Source organism: Vitis riparia, chromosome 4 (genome assembly GCF_004353265.1).
Source record: "Vitis riparia cultivar Riparia Gloire de Montpellier isolate 1030 chromosome 4, EGFV_Vit.rip_1.0, whole genome shotgun sequence".
In the NCBI taxonomy this organism is placed as follows: Eukaryota; Viridiplantae; Streptophyta; class Magnoliopsida; order Vitales; family Vitaceae; genus Vitis; species Vitis riparia.
The window spans coordinates 3,381,927-3,397,317 of record NC_048434.1 but is presented as its reverse complement, the minus strand read 5'-3'; the positions used below and the strand labels follow the sequence as shown (position 1 = coordinate 3,397,317).

Sequence of the window (15,391 nt, the reverse complement as noted above, 5' to 3'; positions counted from 1 at the left end):
TTATTTTACAAAAATCAGAAAACAGTTTTAAAAAATTGTTTTTAAAAACTATTTTTCGAAATTGTTTCCGAAAATAGTTATCAAACAGATCCTAAATAATTTCTGAGTTTTATTTTTTTTATTTATTTAATTTCTTTTTCACTTAATTTTGAAGGAAAGAAAAAAAAAAAAAAAAGAAGAATCATAAAAAAAATTCACTATTTTCGGTACCCACAATCATGGGTCGATACCATAATTGTCACACACAAATTGTGCTTTCCCGCATTCCCACGTTTTCAATTCAAAAATTTTAGCCTACATAGAGAAAAGGAAAAAAAAAATGAAAGAGATCAAATTAATAAATTATTTTATTTATTTTTATATAAAAATAAATATTTTAAATATAGAAAGTTTCTAATTAATTTTAATTTTATTCTTTGATTTTTTATAAATTAAAAATTAAAATAATTTCCTTTAATTTTATTTTTTTCTTAATACTTTAATGGAACTAAATATAGTATCAATGTCTAAAGTATTAAATTAATTAATTAAGAATTTGATTGAATCTTCTTTTCTAAATTATGAAAAATTTATATAATGATTTTTAATGATATAAACTCTAATTTGACAAATTAAGTCTTTATTATTAGCAAATAAAAGAAAATAAATAAGATTAATTTACCAATAAATAAATAAAAACCTTATATGTGTTGTGTGACCCACCTTTTAAGTCAATTTGACTTTTCCAATATTTTTATTCATACCACCAAAATTCCTTCAAGTCCTCTTTAAAGGGGGAAATGAGACAAATGGTCATCCTCGGAGAATTCTCATCCCTTAATTAAACTTCCAATAACGTACCTGCATGAAATTCTCAATTCTGACTAAAATCTGAATAGCCATCAAAAATTTTGCCATCCATATCTTAATTTAATTTTTGAAATTAGTTTGTATCATTTGTATATGATTTTGAAATAATATTGACCATGAATTAATTCTCCTCATATAACAAACATTGAGAAAGAAATGAATTAATTTATCAAAAAAAATTAAGTGGAGGTGAGGCCGAATCCAATTCATCTGCGACCACAACCAAAGCCTTCATCCAATGAGAATGAGACCAGCTAAAATCCAAGTTAAGTTAATGGCTTCTCAACTTAAATCCATTCTCCTAATTGAGATTAAGCACTGAAGATAAAAAGATAAATTAAGCAAAAATAATCAAACCCCCCATGACTCAGTGTTCAATGACTGAGATGAATAGCTTATATAAACATATATATAATATATGGTCGTTTAAACTATATATTTAGCGACCCCACTTCCATTACTTCTCTTTTACCACTGAGCCTCATATATAAAGAATTCAACTGAATTACTTCCTGTATGAGCAAAAGGAATATATATAGACATATCACCATCTCTCTCTCTCCTCTCCCCTCTGATTTTGCCCCGTAGCTCTCGCTCCTCCGCTTTCTTCTCCATGGAGAACTACACACATAGATTCAAAAAAACACTCTCTTACAAGTGGATAAGAACTTCTTAATCCACTCCACAAATTAAGGAAAGTTTATTTGTATTTTTTGTCCTGGCGCCTAATCTCTCTTCAGATAAGAGAGGAAAAGTTAGCACTCAATCCGGGCTTAATCTCAGAGAAGTTGGAAGATAGAGAGAAAGTTAACTTCTTGTTCTTCATCAAGAAGGTCTTCTGATTAATGGGTTCTCTTCAGTTTCAGTGCTGTTTCATGAATTAGACGACTTTCGAGTGTAAAGCTGAAGCTACAGAGCTAGTTTCTGCAACTGGTTTCTTCAGTTATTGTACTGTTCATGGACTTTCTCAGAGAAATAGAAGGGAAGAGAGCTCATGACCCTATTTTTAATGACAAGGCCATGAGCTCCGGCAGAAGTTTCATTCCAGGACCGGTGATCGTCGGAGCTGGACCGTCGGGGCTGGCCACGGCTGCGTGCCTGAAAGAGAAAGGAGTGCCCAGTGTAATTCTAGAGAGATCCAACCGCATAGCTTCTCTGTGGCAGCTAAATACCTACGATCGACTCTGCCTCCATCTCCCTAAGCAGTTCTGCGAACTCCCGCTGATGCCTTTCCCGGAGAATTTCCCGACTTACCCAACTAAGCAGCAGTTTATAGAGTACTTGGAGGCATACGCGGAGCGGTTCGATATACGGCCAAGGTTCAACGAGTCGGTGGCGCGTGCAGAGTACGACCACACGCTTGGGTTTTGGCGCGTGAAAACCGAGACAACGGAATATGTGTGCCGATGGCTGATAGTGGCCACCGGAGAGAATGCAGAGGCGATGGTGCCGGAGATTGAAGGGAGGAGAAAGTTTGGCGGGCCAATGGTGCATACAAGTTCGTATAAAAGCGGAGATGTGTACAGAGGGAAGAGAGTTTTGGTGGTTGGTTGTGGGAATTCAGGAATGGAGGTGTGTTTGGACCTCTGCAATCATAATGCTAGGCCTTCTCTTGTGGTCAGAGATTCAGTAAGAACACTTTAACCTTGCCCCCGCCCTCCCCCCCCCCCCCCCCCCCCCCCCCCCCCCTCTCTCTTTTATCTCTTTCTGAAAAAACTCTCCATGTTTGTTTTTTATTGTATTTTTGTCTATTCAAGCTTAAAAAAATTTTAATTCAATGAGCCAAACAACAAAAAAGAAAAGAAAAGAAAAGAAAAGAAAAGCTTGTTTTGGATCCGAAGTAAGATACCCACTTTTGAATTTTTGTAGATTTTGTTATATTTGGGAATGCATGAGGAAAACTGAGATGGGATTAATCATGTCATGTTTCCCAAAAATTTCACAAGCTTCTTGGTTAAACCCCATAAGGGTTTCCCAATTTTTCTTTTTCTTTTTTGACATTATGACCAAACCCCATTTCATTGTACAAAATTGATCTTTTGAATTCATTGATGGGCAGTTTGCTTAAAGCTTGATTTTGGAGAAAATGCATACAAGAAAAAATAAAAATGATGCTTCACTTTCTTGGGATTCCAAAGCATGCGCAACATGAGGAGGATCTTAAATAATAATCATAGTAATCATGCATCCCCTTTTAGCTATGATCTTATGATTTTTCTGAGTAAAAAAATAATCCTTATTGAGCAAAAAAAAATGGTGTTATATGGCCTGGATGCAACCAGCCCTACACAAGGGCAATGGCTTCGCACATCAACTCATCTTTTGCTCTCTTTTTGGTCATGACTTCCTCCTTTTAACCTTTTCTTTGTGACCTTTTTTTCCCCTTGGTGTTGATGAAGGTGCACATCCTACCACGACAGATGCTGGGGAAATCAACTTTTGGGCTGTCCATGTGGTTGCTCAAGTGGCTGCCCATGCGCCTTGTCGATCACCTCCTGCTGATCGTGTCTCGGTTCATGCTCGGTGACACGGCCAAATTCGGATTGGACCGCCCTAAATTGGGTCCCCTTGAACTCAAAAACTTGTCCGGAAAGACGCCGGTGTTGGATGTAGGGACACTTGCTAAGATCAAAAGTGGAGACATTAAGGTACTTGACTAATTATCAAGATCACATCATTGTTTTTTTCTGTTTACCACCTTAGTGTTTGATGGATCCTATAACAATATATAACAACTTGTCAAATGATATGATGCGTTTCTTGGCCAATTCCTTCACATCATTCCCTAATTATTATGCCATTCAATATTGACCTAATATTACCTCAAGGGCTAGTTTGATGGTTTTGTCACTAATATCAATTTAGGGTTTTTTCTATATGCCATTTCCCACCACTACTATGCATGACCTAATAGTACTTTTTAGGGTTTGGAAATGTTTGATGATTTTGTCACTAGGATTGATTTAGGGTTTAATTCATCTAGCTAGTGATACCTTTCCTGAATGTGAATAATTCTCAAATTCCGAATTCGTCACCATGGATGTAGATATGTCCAGGCATCAGGCAACTGAAGTGTCATGCTGTGGAGTTTGTTGATGGAAGAACTGAGAATTTTGATGCTATAATCTTTGCAACTGGTTACAAAAGCAATGTACCATTTTGGCTAAAGGTATTCCTTTATCTTTTTTCTGTTCTTTCGCGGTTTCTTGCACTTTAAGTGTATGCAAAAGTTGGAAAGGACTTAAAATTTTGAGTTGTCCCTCAGGAGAGAGATTTGTTTTCAGAGAAAGATGGGCTACCTCGGAGGCCATTTCCAAATGGTTGGAAAGGCAATTGTGGGCTATATGCAGTGGGGTTCACTAAGCGCGGCCTGCTTGGCGCATCAATGGACGCCAAACGAATCTCAGAAGACATTGAACGGTGTTGGAAAGCTGATGCAAAACGTCTTACAGTGAAATCACATACATGATTTTGAGTATGTTTGGTAATGATTCTAGAAAATGTTTCTAGTCTTTTTTATGCTTAAAAGATAAAAATTTTGAAGTGTTAAAAAGACTAGAAACACTTTCTAATATCACAGTCAAACGCACTTTTTATTTGAGTTAGGACTAGAAGAGGTTTTGATTGAAGAATTAGGGGACTATTGGAGGGTTTTGATGGTGCCATGCATTAGCCGAAGAAGGTGCTCCTCCAATTGAGGAAAAGAAGAAAAGTAAAAGAGAGTTGTACCACTGATCCCTAGCTACATATCTTTTCAAATGATACACAAGGTCTTGGGAAGGAGGAATTGAGAGTGAAAGAAGAAGTGGTGTTCATTTGTGGGGGACCTCAACTATCTGTACATCTTGTACATTACCATTTTTCTCAAGGTAATTAGGTATGACTTAATTTATAGAGAGAAAAAGAAAGAGAAAATAGAGGGAAAAAATTGTAGGGTGTTTGGCTGCTGGTTTGCAAATTGGTATGCATGGTTGTGCTTCAACCTATATTTCCATGGGGCTTTTTTTTTGGGGGGTGAGAGAGTAACAATTCATCATCTGAGGTTTTCTCCCATTCTTGTAAGCTTAGCTAGCCTTGTATGCTTGATTCTTCATTTAGGGTTTATGGGGGCTTGTTTAATTTCACAGCAAATTCAAGGAAAAAGAAAATTGACTTCTAATCAAAATCCTATGGTGAAATTTTCTTACCAAACTTCTCTTTCAATGTTCCATGCAAATTTATGACTACTCCTGTCAATCTCACAGTTGAAATTATCACATTCCATTCCAAGATCAGCAGAAAACTGACCATGTCACTAGAATGTAAATCAACCAAGTAATTTCAGAGAAGAAAAAAAAAGAGGGGGATTCTAACCATTATTCTACTCTCAATGTCCATCAAAAAGATCTTATTTCTGTGTCATGATCACAATCTATTTGAGGATCATTTCCCACTTTTGAAGCAATTATGGGCAGTTCTCAGAGCTTTATATGAAATCTATCTCATTCTCTTTTGTGGGTAACTTTTGTTCCTTGAAAGTAATTCTAAGGTAACTTGACATAGCCAGGCAAGCAAAAGTGAAAGTCCTTGAATCTTCGCAATCATGAGTCACATATATACATTGGAGAGCATAAACCCCATTTATAAGAAAAAGTGAGCCTCATACATAGGGAAAGTGGCAGCTGCCTCACAGGTCATGGACCTCAATCACTGTCCCAATTTAATTTCCAATATATTTCTTGATTTATTTTGTAACAGCTAGCTAGGCCCATTTTAATAAAATTTATAATATATATCATGATTCATTCTTGCATGTGAGTGCCTTTTATAAGCTATCTTTGGTTTTTGAAAGTAAAAATAATAATTTTAAATGTCAAGAAAAAATATTTTCTCTTGTTTGGATGTCATGAAAAAAATTAATTTAATTGAAAAAAAATGAAAAAATATGTTAAAAAAGTTTCTCCTTATTTTAAATGTATTCATTTTTTTTCTTAACTCTTTTATAAACAATTGAGATGAAGAAGAAAAATTGTAAATTTTTTTTTATCATTTTCTTCTTTTTTTTCTCACTATTTTCTTTCCTTAAAACTCTCCTGGAACAGACATAACTCGATTGTTACATCATTAGTGATCAAGTGATATTTCAAATACCTTTCCTTTCTCTTTCCCCTTTTCACTTTATTGTTAATGATACTTTTCTCACGCTTGCTCAAAGGTAAATTATTAATTTTTACTTTAACATACATTCAAACCTTTGGAAAAGAGCATTCATTATGCTTGCTAGATTTTCACGTGTAAGCTTTGATTTCTTTTTTCTTATCATTAAAATGAATGAATTTTTCTTTATAATTTAGAGTGCATTTGGTAGTTATTTTAGAAAATGTTTTTAATCTTTCTAATACTTGAAATTTTTTATCTTTCAAGTATTAAAGATACTAGAAATACTTCCTAAAATTATTGTCAAACAGATTCTTACTTAACCTACTAATTAACAAAATCATGAATTTTTTTTTTTATTGATTTTAAGTGAGATTCTTTCGGATTAATTTAGTATTAGAACTAATAAAGTCACTCTTAAACCCAAGAATGTATTATCTAAATGATGAATCTTCAAACGGAGTGATATAATATTGAATGACATCAAAAATTTAATTGGTTTGCCTTTATCGAATGTTAATTGATTTTTGGATGAGAGGATCAAAACCCAACCCAACACCCGATATTTTTTAACTTAATGAGATTTACTATTTTGAGAATTCACTAGGGAAAAGACTAATTTAATACGGCAGGACAAAGTACCCTAGAATTACCAAGGGTCACAGTAAGAAGTAATTGCAAATTAATACTGATGATAATAATTATTATTTTTTAGTTTTTAAAATTTTCATAATTTGAAGTGCACATTTAAAGTATATTAATAATTGGTAGGTTTGATTCCATCAGCAAATTAAGGCAAGACTGTTTAAACAGGCAAGTTGGTAGGGCTCAGCAATCTTTACACAATATCCATACGTCTCCAACCTACCCTGGACTTGAATAGGTTGAATATGACCCACCAACACTATTTTAAACATAAATAAATCAATACTTTTTCTCATACTTTCCAAGAATTTTGAAGTTCTAAAAAAACTTTCCAACATAGGGAAGAAAAACCCTACTTAAAAAGCCACCGCTAAATCAAATCATACCTGCAACTCCAAATTAATTATATGTGATTTGATGAAGTTAGACAAATTTATCCATTGATGATATGCATCAAGTTAAGACTAGGTTTGACAATATTTTTACCCGAAGTGTTTTTTATAATAATATTTTTTCTAAAAATACTTTTGAAACAATCATCTACCACATGTTATATAAATTTAATCGAACGTCTAATTTTCCTTCAAAAATATTTTTTAGACTAAAAGTGCTTTGTAAAAATATTATGAAGCAGACTTTAAGTTAATTAATTGAAGGGAAAATTTTTCGAAACCGAAGTATGAATTTTTTTCTCACTTCAATGACTAAATCAATAGATCGATGCACATGCATGTGTTGATATTTAGAATTTCTCACTTCAATGACTAAATCAATAGATCTATGCACATGCATGTGTTGATATTTAGAATAGCATGTAGTAATTTGTGTCGATATTTAGAATGGCATGTAGTAATTGGCATGCATGAAAAAGAGGAAGGGTTAGTTAGGGTTTTAAGATTGTAGGTGGTGGGGTTCATTCAGACCGCAAGGAGTTTGATGATGAGTGCATATATACAAATCGAATCTTTGGGGGGTTTGAGAGTGTAAGGACACACTAGAGCCTCCTAGAGATACAGAGATCTCAACATCAAAGTTTTTCATCTTCTTGAACCCTATTTAAGGCAAGCAGTGGAGGTTAAAACATAGTTGCATGGCCCATGAGAATCCCAAATGGTCATCTGCCTTGGGACCCTTTGGCCTTTATTGCCATCAACTGTCCTTTCTCCTCTTCTCTTCTCTTCTTTTTCTTTTGAAATTATGCATAAAGTAAGAAAAATCTCATGACTTTCCAACCCACTCTTAGCCCCCAAGTTACATGTTTTACACTCACTTTGATCGTAGAGATTATGCTCAAATTAGGACGACCTCTTTTCTTAAAGTAAAACACAACCACCGTCCTTCTCTAATTATGAGCTTCTTTAACCCTAATGTTCTCAATATGGTTTCCAAATTACGGTTTAAAGGAAAAGAGATTATAAGAATCTTTCCATCTCATGTAAGTCTACTTTTTAACCCGCATTCACTACTAAGTGTCAAAAATATGGTTGAAAAGAGAAGGAAATGTTTGAATCTTTCGATGATTTAGGGTTGGGATATTTGTTGTATGTTTCAAAGTTTCCATTTGTGGACAATCAAAATGATGTGAAAGAGTATTTGAAAATGGCTCAGACACTTATTTTGGTAGGGTTGAATATGACTCGAGACACTTTTTAATCATCGCATCTTGAGCATATGGTTGAACAAATTAATTGAAATATGAATCAAACATGTGGTTATCTAACATGGAATTGTAACACCCACATCCACTAATTTCAATACTAATTAAGGATTATTGTTTTTATTTGAAAGCATATATTAATTAATTTTCAAAATTCTTTGCTGCATTGTTTGGACCGAGAATAAAGTACTTACAAAAAGAATAGTACTTTCAACCTAGAAACCCTTTTTCAATAAAATCTTGGGTTGGTTTGGTAACTGTTTTTTAAAACAATTTTTTATACTTTATACCAAAAAGAAAGGGAAAAAATCTTTAAAAAAAGCATGTTTGATAATTAAAAAACAAAAAAACATGATGTTTTTATATAAGTATTTTTTTTTAATTATTTTCACTTATTTTCTTAGAGCTCTTTTTTAAAAAACAATTATATAATTTTAAACATGATTAAAAATAAAATAATAAATAATAAAGTTATTTTTTAAACATATTTAAAAATATATATAATAGGTTAATAATATTTCAAGTTTCACTTTTATTCTACAAAGTATTAAAAAAATAATAATGTTAAAAAAAATTGTTTTTCACAACTATTTTAGAAAACATTTCCTAGAACCTTAGGGCTTCTTTGGTAACTGTTTTCTATAAAAAAAAATTTTATTCTCAAAAAAAATAGAAAAATAAGATTGACAACAAAAATAAAAAATAAAAAATAGAATATTTTTAGAAAACATTTTTTAATTATTTTTAATTGTTTTCACTTATTCTCTAAGAGTTATTTTAAAAAATAATAATTATATAAATATGGATAATGATTAAAAATAAAATATAGCATATAAAAATTATTTTTAAAACATGAATAAATAGATTTAAAATATTTCAAGTTTCCAAACAAATATTTATTCTACAAAACTTTTAAAAACTATTTTTGAGAACGGTTTTCGAAAATAATTACTAAAAATAACTTTATTAATTTGAGATGATGCTTCCGTGACGACACTCCTAAGCTTTAAATTTTTCTATCTCGGATAAGTATTTCATTAAAACGACAACAACCCGGGACAAATTGTCAATATTTGATTCAAATTTCCCGAATAGTGTTCTAGCTAGGGTTTCTTAGTTCATAAGCAACTAAGGCTTTTGTACACGGCATCGGGTCACAAGAATAAAGGATCACGATGATGAATGATTTGTTTGGCAACTATTTTCTAAAATAGTTTTTTATTTTCTACTCTTAAAAGCAAAAAACACAATATTTTCAAAAAATGTATTTTAGTTTTTTTCACTTATTTTCTTATGGTTATTTTAAAAAATAATTATATAAATATATAAAAGGATTTAAAATAAAGTAGTACATATAAAAATTATTTAAAAATTTTAAAAATAATTATAAATATTTAGTTTTAAAATTGTTTTCGAAAATAGTTACGAACGTAACTTGTTGTAAGGTTTTTCTTTTTCGCAGCATCTTCAAAGTAATTTATATATATATATATATATATATGTGGTCCTGCAAAGGGGTGTATTTGATCCACAAGCTAGCTCATGATAGGCACTCCCCGGCTACCTCTTGGGTACGTACACAAGGTGCACATGCCTTACCCATCTGGACCATCTAATTTGATGAGCTGATCAAAGCTTTTATTGTATGTGGTCCAAAAATTGATTATCTTAACGCCATGATTGATATATCTTTCACCATGCCATGGACCATCTCCAGTCCTCTTTAAGACTGCCAGAAGTCGACCCTCCAACCCCAATCTGATGGTTAGGGTTTTATGTTATACGAATTGGTCATCCATCCGACTGTCCAAATTCATGATTAGGGTTAGCTAGCCATCCTTAATGACAATTATTCCCAGGAATGTCTGTCGTGCGCCCTAGTGCCTACCAGTAGGCAGTAGGTCAAGATGTATGAGACGTACCAATTTCACCAATTTGGAAACACCACTCTCCATGCGTTCGTTTGGACCATAGGGAAGCAATTTATGACTTGAATTAACAATTTCCTCTCCAAGTATGGCTGTCTCCATCTCATTTCTCCAGCATTCATATTATTCTTTAGTCCAACTTTTCATTAATTGATATCAAAAATTTAATGTGACCCGTTTGGATGCACTTTTAAATTATTTTCTTTTTAAAAATATGTTGTATAAACTTATCTCTTAAAATTTATTTTCCCTTTAAAAATTCTTGTATATTTTATAAAGAGTTGGTCTTATTTTTTATTTTAAAAATAAAAATAGGAAACATATCTAAATAGGGTCTTGCGTATCAAATCCATTTAATATCATGTTTATCAATGTTTCTATCACAAATACTTCAATTCAGGCGATTGCTCAAAAACCCTATCATATATTAATTATTCTTAAAAATTATTTGGTAGTGATTTTTAAAAGTGTTTCTTGCCCTAAAAATACTTTAAAGTGTTTTTAAGGTCAAAAATAAGTATTTAGCAATATTTAAAATCACATTTTCGAAAAATTAGTAAAACATCAATGAACTCTGTTTTAACAAACTCTTCATTCTAGATAGACAATTTTTGTAAAACGAATCATTTGCAAGATGCAAAAAAAAAATATCTATTGGAAATTAATGTCTTCAAAAATTTCTGCCTTATAAAAGAAAAGAAACCGACATATGTTTATAGTGAACATATCACAAGCATCATAAAACTATAATTTCAATCATATTTTATAACCTAACCCCTGTTAGGAAGTTTCCCAAATTCCTAATTAGTATAAATTCTTTTGTTGTAAAGAATATTTCTGGAAGAGTAAAAGATCACAAAGCACACAAGATGAAAACAAAATGAATTTTCACTGAAGGAGGAGTTGATTGCTCTTTCATGATTGCTCTTTCGTGGTGATATGATACAAAAAGGTTTGTGTCATGCAGAGATTGAAGATTAACTTCATGGAATTTGGTCCAAGGTGGAGATTATTAGGAAGTGTCCCAAATTCCTAATTAGTATAGATTCATTTTTTGTAAAGAATATTATATAGAATATTTCTAGGTTGATATATTATTATAATATTAGACTTCCTTATAGAATAAGGAAGGTTGTTGGAAATATCTCTATAAATATTCTAGGTCTGAGGGGAAAAAGTTATGAGATGAAGATGGGCCTGTAGAAACTATACGAGGTAGATAGAGATGTGAGGAAGAACGGGAGGTACCCGATGGAGCGAGAGGACTCGTAGTAAGGTATGGATACAAGGAGTGAGGAAACATGGGATGTTTCGGGAACCCAATAGTTGTATCTAATTCTATCCTCTATAATATTCTTTATTGTATAGTGGAATCATTCTCTCTCATTTATAGACATTGGCATGGTTGGTTGAACCACGTTAAAACCTCATGTACCATATGTGATTGTTAGCGAAAGCTTTGATGCCAACAATGTTAGTTCAAGAACACAAAGATAAAACAATCACACATATGGTACACGAGGTTTTAACGTGGTTCGACCAACCATGCCTACGTCCACGGATAAGAGAGAATGATTCTACTATACAATAGAGAATATTATAGAGAACAGAACCAGATACAACTATTGGGTTCCCGAAACATCCCATGTTTCCCCACTCCTTGTATCCATACCTTACTACGAACCTTCTCGCTCCACAGAGAACAGAACCAGATACAACTATTGGGTTCCCGAAACATCCCATGTTTCCCCACTCCTTGTATCCATACCTTACTACGAGCCCTCTTGCTCCATCGGGTACCTCCCGTTCTTCCTCACATCTCTATCCACCTCGTCGTTCTTCCTCACATCTCTATCCACCTCGTATAATCTCTATAGGCTCATCTTAATCTCTACAGGCTCATCTTCATCTCATAACTTTTTCCCCTCATGACCTAGAATATTTATAGAGATATTTCCAACAACCTTCTTTATTCTATAAGGAAGTCTAATATTACAATAATATATAAACCTAGAAATATTCTATATAATATTCTTTACAAAAAATGAATCTATATTAATTAGGAATTTGGGACACTTCCTAACAACCCCTACCCCGAAGGTAAAGATTAACATTTGACTTTTTCAATTTCAAATAAATATAATTTAAGAAAAATATAATTTAAGAAAGCCTTTGAATCTTGGATAGCTGTTATCCATCACTTTATTATAAAAAAATAATATATATATATATATATATATATATATATATATATATATATATATATAAATTATTATTTTTAATTTAATATATAATCAAATAATTTTTTTTATTTTGAAAAATTGTTATATCATTAATGATGTTTATTTATTAATCCATTTGAAAAAAAAAATTCAAAATTTTCTTGTAATCATAAAAATGACTATTTTAAATTTTTTTAACAATATAAATGTTTACATATTCTTTTAACATAGATGTTTCCATATTTAAAAAATAAAAATAAAAAGTTTATAGTTTATTATAACACTTATTTTTTGTAATTAAATTGTATATCTTTTTTGGCCATTTATTGATATTAAAAGTATTTTTTTACTTATTCGACATACTATCAAAAATACTAATAGAATCATTTATCCACATTCTCATAAAAGTGTTTTTCACAAAAATATTATATAAAAAAATATTTTAATAAAAACACTTCGACTAGAAGCATTACTAAACGGTCCTTAATATTGTCTTGGGACTCATAAAAATTACTACATTACATGTTAAATAAACAAGAATGTAGGATGAGAGGTGGTAGCTTTTCATGCATATTTGTAACAATGATCTAAAATTCAGATTGAGGCTAAACTCATGGAAATTCTAAGGCTTCTTTGAGATCATTTTCAAAAGTAGTTTTTAAGAGCAGATTTTAAAAACAATTCGACGATATTTTAAAAACAAAAATGTATTTGGAACTTCAAATGTTTCAAATATGTTTCAAAAGTTTTTTATTACAATTTTTAAAGATAATTTTTCTTTTTTAAAAAAAAAAATAGAAGTATGTTTGTTCACTTGAAATGCTTTCATTTTGCTTTCTCTATTTTCAAATTTAAAAAAAAAAAAAAAAAAAATTATCTTTTAAAATAAAAGTTTATTTGAAAACCTAAATATTCTCAACATATTTTAACAAAACAGTTCTATAATATTTTCTAAAACAAAAGTTTGTTTAACAACTTAAAATATTTTTAACCTTATTTCTCTATTTCCAAATATTTCTTAAAAATAACTTTTAATTTTTAAAAATAAAAATATATTTAAAAACATGAAATGTTTAATAGTTTTAAAAAAACAATTTTACAATGTTAATTTTCAAATAAGAGTTCGTTTAAAAATTTAAAATATTTTCATCCCATTTCCTCAGTTTTCAAATATTTAAAAAATAATAATTTTTATATGCATTATGTTCAATGGTTCTACATATTTATACAACTATTTTTTAAAGCAAAAACAACCCAAAACAATTAAACATATTCTCGAAAAACACCTTACCTTCAAAACAATTTTCAAAAATTCATTTTAAAAACAATTAACAACCAAACGTGTTACTTTATTCTTTTGTTCTCAAAAACAAGAAACTGTTCTTAAGATCCTAAACGTAACCCTAAAGTTTTTGTTCTTAAAAAGTTATGCAAGTAATTTAATCTGCTTCCCCCTCTTAGAAACTGTCGGTTTGAATTAATGTAGTACAATATATCAACAAATTTTGCAATGTGAGATCTCCTCTAGAAGAAGCAATATTCATTTACACAAATTCAGTAACTGTCTAAACTCTGATCAACTTTGTAAGGCAAAGCAAGCTAGCCCAATTAGCAAATTCACCCTTAATGGGAAGCTGTCACACTTTGCTATCACAACCCCACATGGTACTAAATGATCATTTTCTCAAATCGAATCTAACTTAGATCGAACGTATAGCATTTGGACACATAAAAAAAAGATGTTGCTAGCTATATAGCTTTTGAATTAACCTTAATAGCAAATATGCTCATACATAGAACCTATATAATGAGCTTTGCTGTGCCGAAAAGCTATGTCTATGTGTATAGATATATATAGTATAGACTCATTGATCGAACACTCTCAAGGCCCCCACAGGGAAGCACTCCAGACTCTCTGGGAGAGGGAGGGCCTTTGCTTTATTACACATCCGCATGCAGAGGTGTGAGTGCACACCCATGAGACTGACTAGTCATGGCTACGAAGCATCAGATCATCACTCCCCCAAAACCAAAACTGTGCTTTTAGGTTTACCCATCTCTCCCTCTCTCTCTCTTTGGGACCGCCACTTGCAGTGTGGCATGACCTATCTTCTCTCATGAAAACAAGGAAAAAGTGGCACTGTCCTAGCTTTTACACCAACTTAGCAACCTCTTGATCTCTTGCTCTAGAAAAAATTTCATTAGGGTTTTATATTTTCTTCTTCATGTTTGAATTAAGTCTTTATGTCAATATCCTTGAGATATCTAACTCTAAATGTAGGGTTGTATCTTTAAGAGAGACAGCTGGTGCAAACAGCTATGTGCTTGATGGAAGGAGAGAGCATCAAACCCACTTGAGGATAAACCCTTTTCTCAGTTTCTGCTTCGCTTTTTTCCCCTTTAAGAATCTGAAATGAGTAGACAGAGAGGGGGGAGGGGAGTGTGGGTGAGTGGAGGGAAACCTCTGCTGGCTAGCAATGAGGGCTTCCATCTTGAGGGGAATATACCCCAAGACCATACCATTTTGTTATGGTTTCCTGAATCATTGCAGGTTGTGCCTGTAATTGTTATAACATGATGGATGGAGGGTTGAATTTTGAAGTGGGGCTTTCAGCTTTTTATTTTTGAGATCATGGTTTGCACTTTGCACTGCAACCAGGAAAAGGAAATGGTGAAGAGTAAAGAGTAAAGAGTGAAGACCCACCACCACCCCTTGTGGAAAGTCAACATTTTTCCATGTATTAATTCATACTTTTCTTCTGATCAACTTCAATTCACTCGTCACTTTTTGTTTTCTTTTCCTTTCCCCCCTCCCCACTCTTTTCCTTTTTTCCTCCTTTCTTAATGCTTTCCCTTTGTCAATTTGTTTCCAATATGAGTTGGAATTCAAATGCCCTACCTATTACAACTACTTACCACTCGAAATAATTTCATGAACCAAAACCTAGGACATC

The 15,391-nt window shown here is 32.0% G+C and overlaps 1 protein-coding gene across 1 annotated transcript; it reads left to right on the top strand.

Annotated features, from left to right (window-relative positions):
• Nucleotides 1-1,395: 1,395 nt before the first annotated feature.
• Nucleotides 1,396-4,741, top strand: LOC117912418 (indole-3-pyruvate monooxygenase YUCCA6-like). Its single transcript, XM_034826989.1, has 4 exons — nt 1,396-2,478; nt 3,249-3,497; nt 3,896-4,018; nt 4,115-4,741. Exons 1-4 carry the CDS (start codon nt 1,807-1,809, stop codon nt 4,316-4,318), a joined length of 1,248 nt encoding a protein of 415 aa, XP_034682880.1. The 5' UTR covers nt 1,396-1,806; the 3' UTR covers nt 4,319-4,741.
• Nucleotides 4,742-15,391: the final 10,650 nt, after the last annotated feature.

Excerpts from the sequence above, each read along its gene's own strand:
- LOC117912418 (XM_034826989.1), top strand. The coding sequence starts at position 1,807 with ATGGACTTTCTCAGAGAAATAGAAGGGAAGAGAGCTCATGACCCTATT. Across the intron at positions 2,479-3,248 it reads CTCTTGTGGTCAGAGATTCA|GTGCACATCCTACCACGACA; the intron begins GTAAGAACACTT and ends GTGTTGATGAAG. Across the intron at positions 3,498-3,895 it reads TCAAAAGTGGAGACATTAAG|ATATGTCCAGGCATCAGGCA; the intron begins GTACTTGACTAA and ends CCATGGATGTAG.